Here is a 12,796-nt window from a genome sequence, read left to right as displayed (position 1 = left end):
CCTAGAGATGAAGATTACCACTTCATATTCAGTGTGTCATTCAGATAGTGGTGACAGTGGATGAAACACCCACCTAGAAAGCGTGGGCTGACTGGTTCATTACACCAGAGTGCGGTATCCTCTCTCTGCATACTCTGATGTCAAAAAGAGCTTCTCTCGCTGCTTCCTGTTTCTGTTCTGCATGCAGAGCTGGCTGTGAGTTGAACACTGCAGGTATTACCGAGTGTGTTTGTTAACAGTCAGATCCTCCCATGAATGAGTTATGTCTTAATTCTGTCCTCACCTACAGGAAGAAGAGCTGGATAAAAAGGTGTTTTCCTGTTCCATAACTATTTTATATGCTTGAAAGTTTTCTGGCAGTGGGATGAAAGCTCGAATTTTTCAGAGATCTTTATATGAAGCTGAAAGGGAAGAAGGAAGATGAGATACCCAAATAACTGGTGTGTAGGCTTAAGGTTGTCACCTGGTCTGTGAGGGGTTGGGCCAGAGCTTCCACTCTCTGGGTGGTTGCTCTGATCGTGGGGTAACAGGAGATTTTGAAGGGGTTGTTTTTTAGCTTTGAGTAGGAATTCCCAAGTTGAGCATAAGGAGTCACTTAGATGCTTCTTTTAAATCAGTGTGTGTGCGCTTTGGTATAATGTGTGTTTCCTTCATGTAGTTTCTTCTGAAAAAACAGATCCGGTGTAGAAGATGAAGGAGTTAAGCCAGACTGTGTTCTGAGACGCCTTCCAACCTGAATTCTTCTCAGATTCAACTTTGGTGGGGCATTTCTGTCTGGCTCCCATTAGGATTAAATGATTCCTGGAACTGTAGTCACAGTACAGCAAAAACTGTTGAATTATGTCACATCTCTCATGATGTAAAGACTTAAATTGCAGAATTGCAGGGGTTGGAAGGGAGCTCAATAGATCATCAAGTCCAACCCCCTGCAAGGCAGGCTCCTTCCCTACAGCAGGTCACTCAGGAAGGTGTCCAGAAGGGTCTTGAATATCTCCATAGAAGGAGACTCCACAACCATTCTGGGCAGCCAGTTCCAGTGCTCCGTCACTCTGATAGTGAAGAGTTTCTTCCTTGCATTAGTATGGAACTTTCTGTGTTCCAATCTCTGCCCTTTGCCCCTTGTTCTAGTGTTGCTCACCACTGAAAAGAGTCAGCCCCTGTTGACTTCATCCCATGATTTAGGTGTAGATGGGACAGCAATGAGATCTCCTCACAGCTTTCCCTTCTCCAGGCTGAACAATTCCCTCTCTCAGCCTTTCCTTGCAGGGGAAATGCCCCAGACCCTTCATCATCTTTGTCACCCCCTGCTGGACTATTTCCAGGAGATTCCTGTCTTTTTTGAACTGGGAGCCCAGAACTGGTCACAGAATTCCTGATGTGCATTAAAGTAACTAGATATTAAGTATTAAACCATAATTAAGTTATTACCTTGTGTTCTCATTTATTATGTAGTCTTAAAAATATGGACTTAGCAAAGTTTATATATATATTTATATAACTAATGTATCTATTTGTGATACTGTGCATAGAGATGAATATAATGTCTGTAGTACACGCAGGGCCTGGGGTAGTTGCTGGCACTGGCTGATCATGATTTACACTCTTTAGTTGTTAGCATGCTCTGTGGCACAATTTTGGCCTGGAACAACCAGCAGCATTTCCGATGATGACTGATTATGCTTTGGAGGTTACTGTGGGTCAGGGACCCTTCCCATTAAGTCATTTAGATGCTGCACCTTGCAGTAGGGAATAAAGGAGTTCAGCAATGTGAATGCAAACTGAGTGATATCAGTTGGCCATGGGGCTGGAGGGCAGTCTTTGATCTGTTGTGACTACATTTCTAATGGTAAATAACGCAGTCAAGTGGGAAGCCACTCTACTGAGACTGAGGAGGTTGGCATCATATTCCTGGCTGTGCGCTGTGTCAGCTGGGTTGACCTGAGGCACGTGCATTGGTTTTCTTTGTCTCTTTATTGCATGTTTATAGCTGTCTATTAAGACTTTGCTCTTCAAATCAGTGTTATCTTCTGTGGTGTTTTAGCGGACATAAATGGGGAGGGCCTGTTCTAGGTTGGGACCCCTAGGGGTTCCCATGATACAGATAATAGTAAAGAGAAGGGAATGACGAGCTTTCTTGTGAAATAATTGCTTAGTCATTATGGCAGATGTAAACTGAGTTGTTCTTTTGTGTGCAGCAGTCTTACAAAACCAGTGGTATATTCTGTGGCTTTGGGCTGTCTATATCAAGGATTTGAGAGGCAGAATGTGGAATGGAAATTTGGCACGTGAGGGGCTGATCCGTGGATGAGAAATGTGAATGAAGATGTGTCTTTGCCTTCCCCTGCCACAGACTTCTAATATCCCTATGGGGAAATCTCTCAGTTGCCATGCCTCACTCCCATGCCCACCTATTTACTGGAATTCACATGGGCTGGATTAAGCAGTGTTCTGATAATGCTAGTGAGAGAATGCACAACGCTACTCTAGCAAATGTAGTTTGCTTCTGGCAGCTGCTGTGCAGCTCTGGACAGATGCCTGGCCACTGCTGCCTCTGACAAGCTCACACCATGGTGAAGATAAGGCTCCCCTCATGCTGGGTGCCTGCCTCTGGATCAGCTGAGTAATTGTTTGTTTTCTTCTAGATGAGTTCAAGAGTAAAGTAGCCTGTGAAGATGACAAGCTGCGGCTAAGCTGTAAGAAGAGCATGGTGATAGCCATTTACTCTGCTGTCTTTGGAAGGACACAAGGAGGCAGCCTGGAGTGCCCGTACCAAAACCTAGGGATGCCCATGATTGGTAAGAGGGGAATGGCTTTACAGAGCACGCTAATCTGGGAACCTGAGCAGGTTAATCTCTCTTATTGTCATCACACAGTGCTAGCAGAGAGCCTGGGTGGGAAAGGCAGGACTAGCACATGCAACCCATCACTGTGGAGCTTTCTTAGCCAGTGGTGAGCTATGTCACAAGTGTCCAACTGAGAAGAAGAAGCTGTAGCCAAGGTAAGAAGTTGCAGACTTTTGGCAGATTCATCGAACTTCAGGATTCTCCTTGAATTTCTTGCTCAATTGTTTGCCTTCCTGGTAGTCCATACCCTCCGTCTATACCATGGAGATGTGTGTTATTGGTAGGTGCCATGGTCTGTCTGTTGCTCAGTCAAGCCTTGACGTTGTATTTAAGATTTTATCAACATTAAAGCAAGGGGTAAAGATTCACCAAGCAGGCTGTTAAGTTGAATCACATTGCAGTCACCTCTGAACAGATTCTTTACTTTTAGGCTATTGTAGTTTCTTACATTCATGTGCTGAAGGTTCATAAACTTCAAAACATTCACTAAAACTGTCTGTTCTTGAGCCAGCATGAAATGAGTTTGAGCATTTTAGGCTGTGTCAAAGAATATGTACTCAGTGTAAAAGCACATGGCTGGTGTTCTTCACCACCTTTTCTTCTGCAGAAGTGAAAGGGGATTAACCACTTTCCCAAGAGAATTGCCTTTAGAGAGGGAAGGGCTTCAGAAGGGGCTGCAAAGGTGGCTTGAGGGGCTGCTGTTGTCTGTGCTGGTATCTGTTCAGCTGTATCTGGAGATCTTTGGTTTCATGCTGATCCTGTGCCCTTAAGGAGTTAAATGCTGTTCAAATGGAAGCACGTGAAGTGACTGCTTGGAAACATGATATGCAGGTGGTGTGTCAGTAGATGAGTGGTAGAACCAGGCCCTGTCAAATTATTTGTGCTGCATGGTGAATGCTTTAGCTTTGAAATTGGAAAATCTCAGCACTAGCAGTACAGTGGGATAATTCAGGGTCTCCTACACAGTCCCATGTTTTGGATGCATGGTGGAAAGGTCTCCTTTCTTTAGTCTTCCATCTTTGGAGGTAACACATGTCTTTGGGTGCGCTTCTCTTGTCCCCTAGTTGCCATGGAGTAGAAGCTGAAGCTGATAAGTTTGACAGGTTAGCGTAGATCTCCTTCTTTTGTTTGTTTTTTCTTTAGGATGGCCTAAGCAGGGACACTGGTGCAGTGGCAGTTTGACTGCTGGGTAATAACTTGCCAAGTCAGCAAAATTGGATGGGACTCTAGAGCACACATGAGCACACCACTGCTCCTCTGTCCTTCCTCAGAGTGCAGAAAAGGGCATGTGTTGGTGACAAAGTGCTAACACAGGGATTGACTCTTGAATGTCCCTGCAAAGTGAAACTCTTCATTTTGAATCAAAGTCACGCAGGGTAAATGTTTCCTCTTTTCTTTCTCAGTGCAAAGTTCTGAAGTTTGTCGTGGCTGAGAGTGGGGCGTGTGGCACAAGAAGGTGGGGTGGGAGGTGGTGGAGCAAAGCTGTAGTTAAGGGAACAAATAGTGAGGTATGAAGAGCTGCACAGACGCCCTACTAAGTGCGATATTTGCCAAGAAAAGAAGGTTTTGTGGGAGGTGACTTAATGGGCAAGAGCTCTAGTTATACAAGGAAAGGGAATGTGGCTGTGCTTGTGGCTCCTCTGTTGGCCCCACAGGAGAAGCCGGCGTAGGATCCCTCTGCAACCCAAATTAGCTAAAAGCATATTTGCATCATACTTGTCCATAGCATACTGCAATAACAGGCATACATCCATTCACAGTACTGAACTGAGGGGGCTGCACTCCCAGCTACCACCAGCAATTCTGGGAGCTGTGTGCTCCTGCCATAGGCTTACCCAGCCTGGAAGACAACTCTGTTCCTTCAGGAACAGGTAGAAACATCATGACAAGCTCTCTCTAGCTAGGGAACACTTCTCTGCACGTTTCCACAGCCCTGCAATATGGAAAGGGCTGCTCTGTGACAGCCTTTGATCTCAAACACTAGCAAGGAGCTGATCTCACAAACATGGCTATGAGTCAGGCCTTACAGCAGCACCATTTCCCATCAGGCAGAACCCAGCTATGTTCTGCATTTGAAAGACTTATTCTGTTTCATTTTCACTGGAATGATGATTTGTGTCATGCCAGAAGCCGTGGCAGAGCGGGCCTTTTCATGGGATGTAGGTCCCAGGTAAGACTACAGTGATTAGTTTATTCAGGCAGCATGAGATACTGATGAGTAAAGAACATGTAGGTGCCCCAGAGATGGCTGGAGAGATCTTTCCCTCCTGCTGTAAAGCAGTTCAGAAAATGTTATTCCATCCTTCGCTTTTGTGAATAAAAGATATGTGTGGGTTGAACTTAGCAATTTCCATCATCGGCAGATGAGACCTTTTAAGAACTGAGGGTTGCAGAGGAGAGTTATCCTGACACAGCAGGGCACTATTACCACAAGGTAATAGAATAGATCATTTAATTTGCCCTGCCTTGATAAAGAAGACCTTGTACTCCTGTAGGAGTGTTGAGAAGATAAAGGCTGATAATGGTGGATTTCGTGGGTTCTGAAGGGACATGCAACGTGTTGGGTGCTCATTGGGAGGGGTGTGAGGTGTCAGTGCATTGCAGCCCTTGAACACCTGGACAACACAACCATCCTTCTGCTGCTTTTGAGTAGTGTGGAATCCCCATTAAGATTTAGCACTCAGTTTCCCTGTCAAACATGTGCATTCTGTCTGTCTTATGTCTATATAAATGTGCTTAGCATCTGAGAAGGGAAAGTTATTGTGAAGGACTCCATCTTATCTCTGTCATGTTAAAGAGAAAAATGGACAGGATCCGCTTTTAACTGGAAACACACTGAAACTTGTGACTCTGACTGTAATGGGAAACTCCCTGAAAACAGCTGGACCTCTCCTTTGAATGCCTTGGGAACTCTGAGGAGCTCCAAGAGGAATCTGACCTTATTGTAACTCTCTTAATAAAGCTTCCACTTTGCTGCTAGCTTGTGCAGAGACAATGTGCAGAGCATAGAGAGGTCTCTGGAGAAAAGGTTATTTGCAAGCAAGAAGCCATTAATATCCTTCAGCATGGGGGGGACCCTTTGCCCCCTTTATCATGCTGTTTACAGCTGCCTCTGTCTGCATCTCTGAGTTTATGCCAAGAGAAGCTAATTTAAAAATGGACTTTTCCTACTCAAATCTGAGTCTATAAGGTAACTACCAAATTAAGAGCCTGAGTAGCAAGAACCTGGATGTTAAAAAAAAACCAAAAAACAACAACAAACCATAATCCTTTTTAGTATGTAGTGGTACAATATCCTTGACCATATTCAGTGTACCTGACATGTTCACATGTACATTTTTATAGCAATAGCCCCTGAACCACTGGGAATAGGATAGACATGTTCAGCTTACCTCTGATACCAGGATTCACATCTCCTCTCAAGAATCCTGTCTCTCTCCATCAGATCCAGAATCATAGAATGGCTTGAAAGAAACCCCAAAGATCACTCAGTTCCAAGCTCCTGCTGTGGGCAGGGTTACCAACCCACTAGATCAGACAGTAGTGCAGGTTTGCCAGGGCCCCATCCAACCTGGCTTTGAACACCTCCAGGTGTGGGGCATCCACAACATCTCTGGGCAGCCTGAAAGATACAAAACTACCACAGTAATTTTTCTCTTCATCTGGGTAAAACAAATCTGTGCAAAGCTCCAAAGATTAACTTCAGCTCGTGGCACGTTACTTAAACTCAGTTTGCTGAGAAGTGAAATATTTTTATCACACAACATACAAGTTCTCTCCTGCAACCTGGTGTGGAGAAAGCAGATGTGTTTATGAAGCCCTGAGGAGGCTCAGATGGAAGTGACTCTCTCTATGTCAGTGAATCTGATAAGAAAAGAGCAGAAAAATGAGTTCTGCAAAGAAGCCTGTGCCTTAGATGCTCATTCCCTGGCATTTGTTCATATTAATGCAATGACAGAAAATGACTGAACCCAGTTTGTTTTGATTTCTTCCTCTTAAGGCAGATGTATATATGACTTGAACGAGAGCTTTCATGGTTCCTCATATAAATATTTATTATACCATATAAATAATGGGCACTTCAAGTTTGTCTGTCTGTGATCAGATCTAGCATGTGAATTAGAATGAATTACATGCAATTAAATAAAATCCTTTTAATCCATGGTACGTTATATTCCACCCTATATTTCTGACAGTGCAAGCTTGTAACTGAACTCTAAACCTGGTCTTAAGAGAAATACTTAAAACATAGAAGGTCTCCAAGCTGTGGAGGGGGAACTATGAGGAGCAGTGACTGCTGGCACTGATGGGATGGGGGTGGCAGGAGAAGGTGGGGGAGCTGCTGCAATTGCTGCTGGTAGATGATGCCATGTAACATGGCTGTCCTGGAGCAGATCTGAGTGCCTGGGGCTGGAAGCTGTTGTGCTTTGGCCTTTCGCTGTGAGTGTGGCTCAAATGTTGACTCTGTGGGATGAACAGCAAGTATGGTGGATTTGTGATTTTCATCTTTAAGGTGCCTACCAGGCTTCCAGAATGCTCCTTCCTGTAGATGTGACCCCTTTCATGTATTTAACATTCAGTGCAGAACTTGTATTATGCGTATACCTATTGATTAAGAACAAGTTTTTAGAGGCCAATCTGTATGTAATAAAGCCCACAAGTACTCAGGTTTTAAGGCTAAATAAATACCAGGTGCGTTTTAGTTTGCATATATACCTTGTTAAACCTAAACTGAAATGAAAATCCTATTTAGAATGTGATGCTAAAGTGAGGTGAAGGCTGCCGTCGGAAAGTTATTTTTCAGTTTTTAGTTAGTTTTCATGTTCCGCTTTTTGTTTCAGAGCAGCAGGAGGTAATTAAAATCTCTCTACAGCTGCCTTTAAAAAAACACAAACCGTTGCTGGGTCACATAGTCATAAAAATGATTTACATGGAGTAGTTTTTGTAAGCAATAATAATGAAAAACTCCATTCAAGTTGGCTTCTGGGCAAGAGCTTCCTCAAGGCCAAAGTTCAACTTGGTTTTTAAAAGAAAATGATAGCAGAGTGCATAACCCACTGCATTGGTTGTACGTGGAAGCTCTGAAAGTTGCAATTTAACCAGCACTAGCAGGCTTTGTGTTGGTATTGGTGTGATGCTTGAGGAAATAAAGGGGGTATTTCTCACTCCTGAATGGTAAATGTTTGCAGTAACCAGCCTTATAAAGGTTGCCTGTTGCCTCAGTATTAGTATTAGCTAAATGCAAATTAAGAGTATGGTCCTAAAATAAAAGGGAAGAATGTAGGAGATACAAGTCTGTAGCATTTCAGCATATTTCTGTGGAGTCACTCTGAATGAAAACTGGAGCTTGTTCAGAGCTGATGAAGCTCCTCTTAAAATAATTCAGATGTCGGTCAAGATTATGATAAAATTACCACAGTGATGAATCCTGAGCCTGAGAAACAAAGGTAATTTGAAATCTATGAGGCTGCAAGCATGCAGTGCTTTATTTTAGGAAGACCAAGAAGTGACTTGCAGATCGTGTCAGCTGGAGAGCCTTTTAAAATAGGTGGTCTGCTGCCACTGCTTCCAAGGTTGAGATCTTGCTTCTGTGTAGATGCAGGCACTATTTGAAGTGTGCTCATCTTCAGGAAAATGCTTTTGCTGGGCTGTAACAAATAGAATGGACAGATGGACTCAGGGCCTTCACACAGCAGCGCATTTAATGCACCAGCCCTGTCTTCTACTGGCTGAAGCAAAAGCTGTTCTTTGCTTTGTAACCTGGATGACTTATGGCCCACAATCAACTGTTTTCTGCTGCAAATTAAACAGTACAATTTCACTGTCATTACCAGGCTCAAACTTCTTTGTTCTCTGAGACTTCTTGGAGCTGAGCTCACTGGTGTCCTCAGATTCTCACTTTGGTGCCCAGACCTGCAAAATGTCATTCACTTGATCAGCTTTACGCACTGAGTTACTCTCTGCAAAATGGAGCCTCACACTTTTTATATGAGTTCTGGTTCTAGATACAAAGGTGATAAGAAGATTTGAGATCACATCAATAAACCAAACACTTCTAATTGTACGTGTAGCATCTGTAGCTAAGTCTGCAGTGAATCCTTCAGCTGCAGTCTGTAAATGTAAAGTGGATTTTATTTTATTTTTTAAGATTCCTGTTTTATTTTTTAGCAAGGAATCTTACTGCGTGTTACCGAGAAGAACCCTGTCCTGTGCTAGCGCTGTCACTTGCTTCTGAATGATTTCCCTCAAAGGAATGTCTGCCCTAGCTCATTCCTTTCGCCTTCTCATCAAAAGTTAATGAGGACAGAAAGGGTTCCACTCAGTGTTTTAATTCCAGGTGTAGGTCTGCTCCCATTGCAGCCAAAGTATCATTTAGCCAAAGTGAGCCACCGAATTTGTTACTTGATCAGATAATACCAGCTGTGTTTTATTTCCTTGGTACTTACCTCCCTTGCACTAATGGAAATAGTATTTCAGGCAGTGATTCTGTTTCTGAAGCCTTCAGTTATAGCCAGTCATTTGGTCCTTCTGATACTTCAGTATCTTTTACTTTGTTGAAAAAGTAGCATGAGTGCTCCAGTATTTCAACTGGATTCTATGATTCAGAGAATGCTTCCCCTGACAAGTGGGTGGGGGTTTCTTGGAATCATAGAATTACTCAGATACTCAATTAATCATAGAATACCTCAAAGGTCATCGAGTCCAACCACAGCCTAACCATAGTGCCTTAACTCTAACAACCCTCTGCTAAGTCATATCTCTGAGCACCACGTCCAAACAGCTCTTAAACACATCCACAGATGGTGACTCAACCACCTCTATGGGGAGCCTATTCCAGTGTTTAACTGCCCTTTCTGTACAGAAATGTTTCCTAACTTAAGCTCTGTTTATCTTCTTGTCAAGTCCCCACACTATTCTTGTGTGAAATAAGGGCATGCAGGACTAACATGCAATGGGAGCCATTGAGGTTACTGGTGGAAAACAGACCTGATGCTTGGATGAAATAGTAATGCACTGGAGGAATAAAAATGTCCTGTCAGACAACACCCTGAAGATCCTGAGGTCTGTGAAGAAGAGGAAGAATTGACACTCTCTTTATTCTGACGGAAGGGTCACTGGAGGTGTTCTCCGTGCCCTGCTGCCTTGCTAGCCCTATGGGCAGCCTGTGGAAAAAGCACTACCCGACAGTCTTACAGCATGCTGACTTGTTAACACACTCAGGTGTACCTGCTTGCTCTGGAAAGCCTGCCTTGTGTGAAAGAGCCTGCAGGAGAGGCAGGATGTGGCAGGTGAGTCTGACCCTAAGGTCAACAAATGTGCGGATGCTCAAGATGTTCTTGGGCACTTGGCATGTGCCCACTTCCATCATGCTATTAGATACCCATCTCAAAGCAAGATTCTGCATCTATGGGTCCATCTGCAATAACTGCTGCCTTGGAAAAGACCTCTGCTACATCTAGAAGTTACTGTAATGTGAAAGCTAAACTGACTGGAAGCATTCTTCTGAACCCAAATATGTTTTGCCATCAAAAGTAGTAACCTGTGTCTTGGCTTGGCTTTCAGATTTGCATGGAGGAAAACAAGTAACAGTGAGTAACCAAAGTGGTGGATGTGACTAATAGGCATTGTCTCAATTTTCTTTTTTTTCACCACAAAGAAGAAATAAAAAGCAGTCGTGCTGGGAAACAGTCTTTAACTGACTAGAACCATCATTGTGGTGAGCACCATTATTTGGACATTATGTGTCTGATTCCAGTATTAACGCTGATGTTCTCTGCAAGCTACAGCTGGTAAAATTCTCCAGTATGGTTTTGGTGTCATCTGATTTGGGTTTTATTTGGGTTCTTCATCAGTGACATCAACAGTGCTGTCAGGTGCACCCCTGGTAAGCTATGGGATGCAGTTGACACACCAGAGAGATGGGATACCATTCAGAAGGACCTGGAGAGGCTTGAGCAGCAGGAACAGGTGAACCTCATGAGGATCAGCAAATCCAAGTGCAAAGTCTTACACCTGGGTCGAGGCAACTCCCATTACAAATACAGGCTGGGGGATGAATGGATTGAGAGCAGCCCTGCCAGAAGATACCTGGGGGTACTGGCAGATGGCAAGCTGAACATGAGTTTACAATGTACTCTTGCAGCCCAGAAAGCAACCATACCCTGGGCTGCATCCAAAGCAGCACGGCCAGCACGGCAAGGGAGGGGATCTGCCCCTCTGCTCTGCACTACTGAGGCCTCACCTGGAGCACTGTGTCCAGATGTGGAGTCCTCAGTGCAGGAGGGACATGGAGCTGTTGGAATGTGTACGCAGCAGGGCCACAGAAATGATCCATGGAATAGAACAGCTCTTCTATGAGGACAGGCTGAGAGCTGGGCTGTGCAGATGGAGAAGAGAAGGCTGCGAGGTGAGCTGAGAGCGGCCTGACAGTATCTAAAGGGGAGATACAGGAAAGAAGGGGACAGGCTCTTTAGCAGGGTCTGTGGTGAAAGAACAAGGGGAAATGGCTTCAAGTTTAAAGGGGAGATTTAGGCTAGATATAAGGAGAAAGTCTTTTACAGTGAGGGTGGTGAGGCACTGGCACAGGTTACCCAGAGGTGCTGTTGTTGATGCCCCATCCCTGGAGACTTTCAAAGCCAGGCTGGATCAGGCCCTGGGCAACGTGATCTAGCTGTGATGTTTATTGAAGTGGAGCTGGACTAGATGACCTGTAAAGGTGCCTTTCAATCCTGATTCTCTGCCTTTGTGGAGTCAATCCATGTAGGCATGCAGCAGTAGTAAGGCTGGAGGGAAGTACAGCTTCTAGAAAAATGGCAAAGTAAGATGATCCCACTGTCCCTCAAACCTGAACTTTAGTTTGAAATACCATATTTCAAAAACACAGCTTATATCTTTAAACACTTTTGCATTGGTACTTTCACTGTAGCTGGGAATCAGATTTATTCTTAGTGTACTGGAGCTATTCAAGATTAAAGAAAGCAAAGGGTGACTCTATCCCAGCCTTCCTAAGTGCTTCCTCTATCATCTATGAGGACATAAAGTGCTTTTCATTGCTCTGCTGTGGGATTTCAGCTCTGTGGGCTTTAAAATGTTCCTGGCAGAGACCTGGCTTTACTTAGCAGTAGACTTTCCATTAGACGTACCTATGGTGTTGGCATTTGTGCATGTCCTTCCCCATGTATCTGACACATGACATCACTTATTAGTACTAATGTCACCGATGTGAGTATAGTTTTTAATATAACATGCTCTGTTTGCACTTAGTAAACAAACAAACCACAAGAGAAATGAGATGCTGTCCTGAATAAGTGTGCAAATACGAATGCCAAATCCAGTCTTCCTCTTCTGAAGAACAGGAAACAAGTTTGACCATCTGCATGGGGTCACAGCCCAGCTTTGCTCTACCACATTGCTGGACTTGCCTTCTCTACATCTTTTTGGGATCTACATCAGTTATAGAGAAGAGAACCTCTTTTTTTTTTGCTTCTCTGAGGCAACTGTAGGTGAAGGCTTCATACCTGGAATCACCTCATGAAGTACAAATATACTTGGAATTCTCACTTTAATCCAGCTATCTCATGGATTGTTTAATCTTGGAAGTTAAATTATCTGCTTGTACATCATAAAAAGCAACACAAGTGATTTGAGTGCTTTTATGCTTTTAAGACATGGGGTTAAAACTAAACGCCATGTTGTCACTTCTACATAACAAGATGGTGACTGTGATTTATGAGTGTCTCAGCCTCACCTGTCACTCACCTGTGTCTCAGGTATATTTTTGACATATTCAGTGCTTGTTAGTGAGAGAATGAAGATCCTAGGTGTGACATTTTGGCATCTGATGAAATTACTTCTTTATTACAAATCCTTTGGAGTGTTCAAGGGAGATGATCCCATGACTGCCATTGTGACCAAAGTGAATACTTTGTCGTTGTGCCATAGAGTCTATTTAT

General features: G+C 43.7%; 1 protein-coding gene across 2 annotated transcripts in view; it reads left to right on the top strand.

Annotated features, from left to right (window-relative positions):
* Positions 1-12,796, top strand: part of EVA1A (eva-1 homolog A, regulator of programmed cell death) — a 145,200-nt gene that overhangs the window by 53,451 nt on the left and 78,953 nt on the right. For both annotated transcript variants that reach the window (XM_015859944.2, XM_015859942.2), the window contains one exon: positions 2,643-2,795. In XM_015859944.2, the coding sequence (XP_015715430.1) occupies positions 2,643-2,795 (153 nt within the window). The remainder of the gene's footprint in view (positions 1-2,642; positions 2,796-12,796) is intronic.

This window comes from Coturnix japonica, chromosome 3 (genome assembly GCF_001577835.2).
Source record: "Coturnix japonica isolate 7356 chromosome 3, Coturnix japonica 2.1, whole genome shotgun sequence".
Classification (NCBI taxonomy): domain Eukaryota; kingdom Metazoa; phylum Chordata; class Aves; order Galliformes; family Phasianidae; genus Coturnix; species Coturnix japonica.
This window is presented reverse-complemented; position numbering and strand designations above follow the sequence as displayed.